Source organism: Neophocaena asiaeorientalis, unplaced genomic scaffold (assembly GCF_003031525.2).
Source record: "Neophocaena asiaeorientalis asiaeorientalis breed wild unplaced genomic scaffold, Neophocaena_asiaeorientalis_V1.1 scaffold357, whole genome shotgun sequence".
Taxonomy (NCBI): domain Eukaryota; kingdom Metazoa; phylum Chordata; class Mammalia; order Artiodactyla; family Phocoenidae; genus Neophocaena; species Neophocaena asiaeorientalis.
Window position 1 is genome coordinate 1,926,692 of NW_020173270.1, and position 3,385 is coordinate 1,930,076.

The following is a 3,385-nucleotide window of genomic DNA, read 5'->3' on the forward strand; positions in this document are numbered from 1 at the left end:
GTAGTCGGAGGAGTCATGCAATAGCAGCACCAGAGAGCCCACGCGCAGCAGATTCGTGCTGTAGGAGAAGACGATCAGGGTGATGGTCACAAAGTGATGTGCCACCTGCTCCTTGAAATCCTGCGGGAAACGGAGGGTCACAGCCGGAATGAGGCTGGGGGGCCGGAGCGGCCCCACCCCGCGGGGCTGGGAGCAGGCCCTCCCAGGGGGTTGCTTGGCATGTGGACCCTACGCCTCCTGCCTGAGACACCAAGGGTCTCTGGGAGTGGGGTGAGGCCACCCCTCTCCTCCTGGAACTGGGTCACGACCGCCCCAGGCCAGACTCTTGGCCTGGCCTCACCTTGCGCTTGGTGTCGAAGGGCAGCGTGATCAGTAGAGAGATGTAGAAGCTCAGCTCCAGGAGATACCAGTGGTACAGGGCCGGCTTCAGGGGCTGTGGCAGGGAGTGCAGGGTTAGCTGGGGGGGGAGTGGAGGTTCCCACGGGACATGGGGCGTGGGGTAGGGCCCTCCCCATTTGCTCAAACCCATGACACATGAATCCCAATGAGTGAGGAAGGCATGAGCCTCCCCATCCTTAGAGGTAATCAAGGGCAGTGGTTTTTGTGGCAGCTCCTGCTTCCAGTGTGTCCTGACTCCTGGCCCCTCTCCATTCCACACGGGAGCCAAAGAATAGAGTGGGATTCAGGGGGGAGAATGATGGTGTGATGTCCAGCTTTGGCGCTCTTGCCTGTGGCCACAGGAACTCTGCCCTGATCCTCCCACTAGCCTCCAAACACCACCCCTCCCACTCACCTGCTGTGGGTAACTGTCCCAGCACATTACCGGCGTCCACAGCCACGATTCCTGCAGGGACGCGGGAGTCTGAAGTTGTCCAGAGGTTAGAACCCAGCTCCCCCAACCCCCCAACCCCAGGCCTGGGGTCTCCTCAGGCCTCCCTGGCCCTTGACATGCTGCTGTCACTCAGGCCGGCTGTTTCCTGCCTGGTTGCAACTCTGCTCTCACTGTAGACCAGGGGCTGATTCAGAATCCCCAGCCCAGACACACAGTAGGTCCTCTCAATAGGCACCCATGGAGTGAACATTCACCACGACCTGGCCTCATTCCCTCCACCCTCCCTCTCTGCGCCTTGGCACGTTTCCCCCTCTGCCCGGACCCCACACACCCCTTCCCAATCCGATCCAGGCCCAGCGCATACTAGGTGCTTGAGGGATAGGGCAGGTGAGCTGCCAGGTACACTCACGTGGTAAAGAACCGAGATTCCACCGATGAAGGAGCACAGATAGAAGGCGAACCTCCAGCTGCAGGCGGGGAGGGAGCCCCTGAGGCAGCTGCCAAAGGACCAGACCCCCCGCCGCACCCCCAGACTCCCCGTTCCCGGCCCCACCCTGGGCTTACCTGGCCTCACAGAACTTCTTGGTCAGGCAGGGCCGGTCCTGGTTCCGGCGTCTCCGGAACCAGTGTTGGGTCTGTCGCAGGGTGAGCCCACACTGGGTCGCCAGGAGGCTCATCTGGGGCTGGGGAGGGAGTGATGGGGGCCAGGGTCACAGAGGTGGCCTCCTGCCCCTGTCCCAGGACAGGCAGGACCCAGCCCTGCTCCCCCCCTCCCCTATAGCCCCAGACCTCGCCTGTGGGGTGCTCTACACCTTTGGAGATGGGGGAGTAGGGGGTTTCACAGGGTGGGGGTCTCCCCAAAAAGAGGCCTTATAAAAACCCAGCTCTGCTCACAAACACCCCCTCTAGAACCTCCCCCAGGGGACCCAAGCAGGCCAACGGGGAGGGAGGAGGGGGTCGGGGATCTCACCTCTGTGGGTCTCTGCCCTTCCATAAGGAAGTGTTTCTCCAGCGTGGCATTGGGCTTCACCGGCCTCCTGGTCTGTTTCCGCACACCCAGCCACCGGCTCAGGGGCAGGCCTATGAATCTGGGTGTAGGGGAGACACAGCTGGTCAGTCCAGGTGGGGAAACGGGGGCTCACTGGGCCGCATTTTAGGACCCTGGAGGCGGTAGCCTGGCTGTTGCATTGCAACCAACCTAAGAGAGGAAGCTGGACTGGTCTTCAAGGTGGGGGATGAACAACTTTGGTGGTACCCAGGCACCTCCACTCCATCCCAAACCAGGGATGAGAGTCCCCTCGATGCCTGTCTTATGATGGCCTGGGTCCTGATCTGCCCCTCTACCAGGCTGGGGGCCCCCCCGCATGGGCAGAAGCAGGTCTGCTTCTTCTCAGGCCTCCCTCCACCCAGCATCCCCCCCTCCCTTGTGCACACTTGGAGGAGCTGGGACCCTGGTGAGTCAATTACCACACTGCCCACAGGGGGGCCCTCAAGACCAGGGGTCAGGACCAAACTGCATGTCCACCATCCTAATATCACCTTTCATCGGGGGAAACTGAGGCTCAGAGCAGCCCAGCAAGGAAATTATTCCAGACTCAATTGTGGTGGGGGGCAGGCGGGGGCGGGGTTGGGACATGACTGCCATTTACTGAACACTTAGGATCTGCCAAGCATGTGTCCGAGTCCACCTAGTGTGCTGGCTCACGTAACACTATTATTGTCCCCATTGTCCTGATGGGCAAACTGAGGCTCAGAGAGGCCAGAAACACGCTCAAGGTGACACAGCAAGTGAATGGCAAACCCAGGATTCATTTTCCCTTAACAGGGAAAACCTCTGCCTTTGTTTGACCCCAGAAAAGCTACTTCCAACCCCACTGCCCTTTAGAAAGGCAAGGGATGCCTTTGGGAGGAGTTAACACTGCCACCTCAGCTGGAGCCACTGGCTAAATAGGTGGGAAAATAGACCAGCCTTCAAGGCCTGGCTGAATTGGGCCTCCCAGAATCCCTCAGGCAAAGCCTCGACCCTCGCTGAACTACCTGCTGTGTGACCTCAGGCAGGTCATTTGACCTCTCTGTGCCTCCATTTCCTCTTCTGTAAAATGGGGATAATAACAGTACCACCTCACTGGGTGAGGGCTGAGTTAAGACAAACAAACTGCTTAGAGCAATGGGTGGCACAGAGGAAGAACCCAAAGAGTGTCTGGTAAATACAGTGTCAGTGGACATGCCCTGGGTTCCCCATGTCCAGCCTGTGTCCTGGGAGCCCAGACCCTAGGAAGCTCCTCGTGAGTGGGAGAGTCAAAGCAAAGTGTAGAATGCTCGCACGTCCCTCTGGTCAAAGAGTGGGACAGAGGGAAGGACCCGAAGTGAGGGCCAGAGGGGGTTAAGGGCTTTGTGGGGAGAGGGTCAGGGCAGGCTTCCCTGGAACCCAGCCTTGAAGGAACTGCAGGGGAGTGAGTGCAAAGGCCAGGGGGTGGCAAAGAAGGTGGAGGACCTGGAGGAAGGGGAGGGGGAGGGGCCCTCAGGCATGGAGGGGGAAGCCTGGGGAAGCGG

The 3,385-nt window shown here is 59.9% G+C and overlaps 1 protein-coding gene across 1 annotated transcript in view; it reads right to left on the minus strand.

Annotated features, from left to right (window-relative positions):
- Positions 1 to 3,385, minus strand: part of CERS4 (ceramide synthase 4) — a 33,659-nt gene that overhangs the window by 3,722 nt on the left and 26,552 nt on the right. Inside the window, exons 3-8 of the mRNA XM_024745776.1 lie at positions 1,803 to 1,920; positions 1,397 to 1,515; positions 1,242 to 1,299; positions 794 to 844; positions 341 to 433; positions 1 to 120 (exon numbers count right to left, since the gene is read on the minus strand). The exon at positions 1 to 120 is cut by the window's left edge and continues 1 nt beyond it. Coding sequence (XP_024601544.1) covers positions 1 to 120; positions 341 to 433; positions 794 to 844; positions 1,242 to 1,299; positions 1,397 to 1,515; positions 1,803 to 1,920 — 559 coding nt within the window. The remainder of the gene's footprint in view (positions 121 to 340; positions 434 to 793; positions 845 to 1,241; positions 1,300 to 1,396; positions 1,516 to 1,802; positions 1,921 to 3,385) is intronic.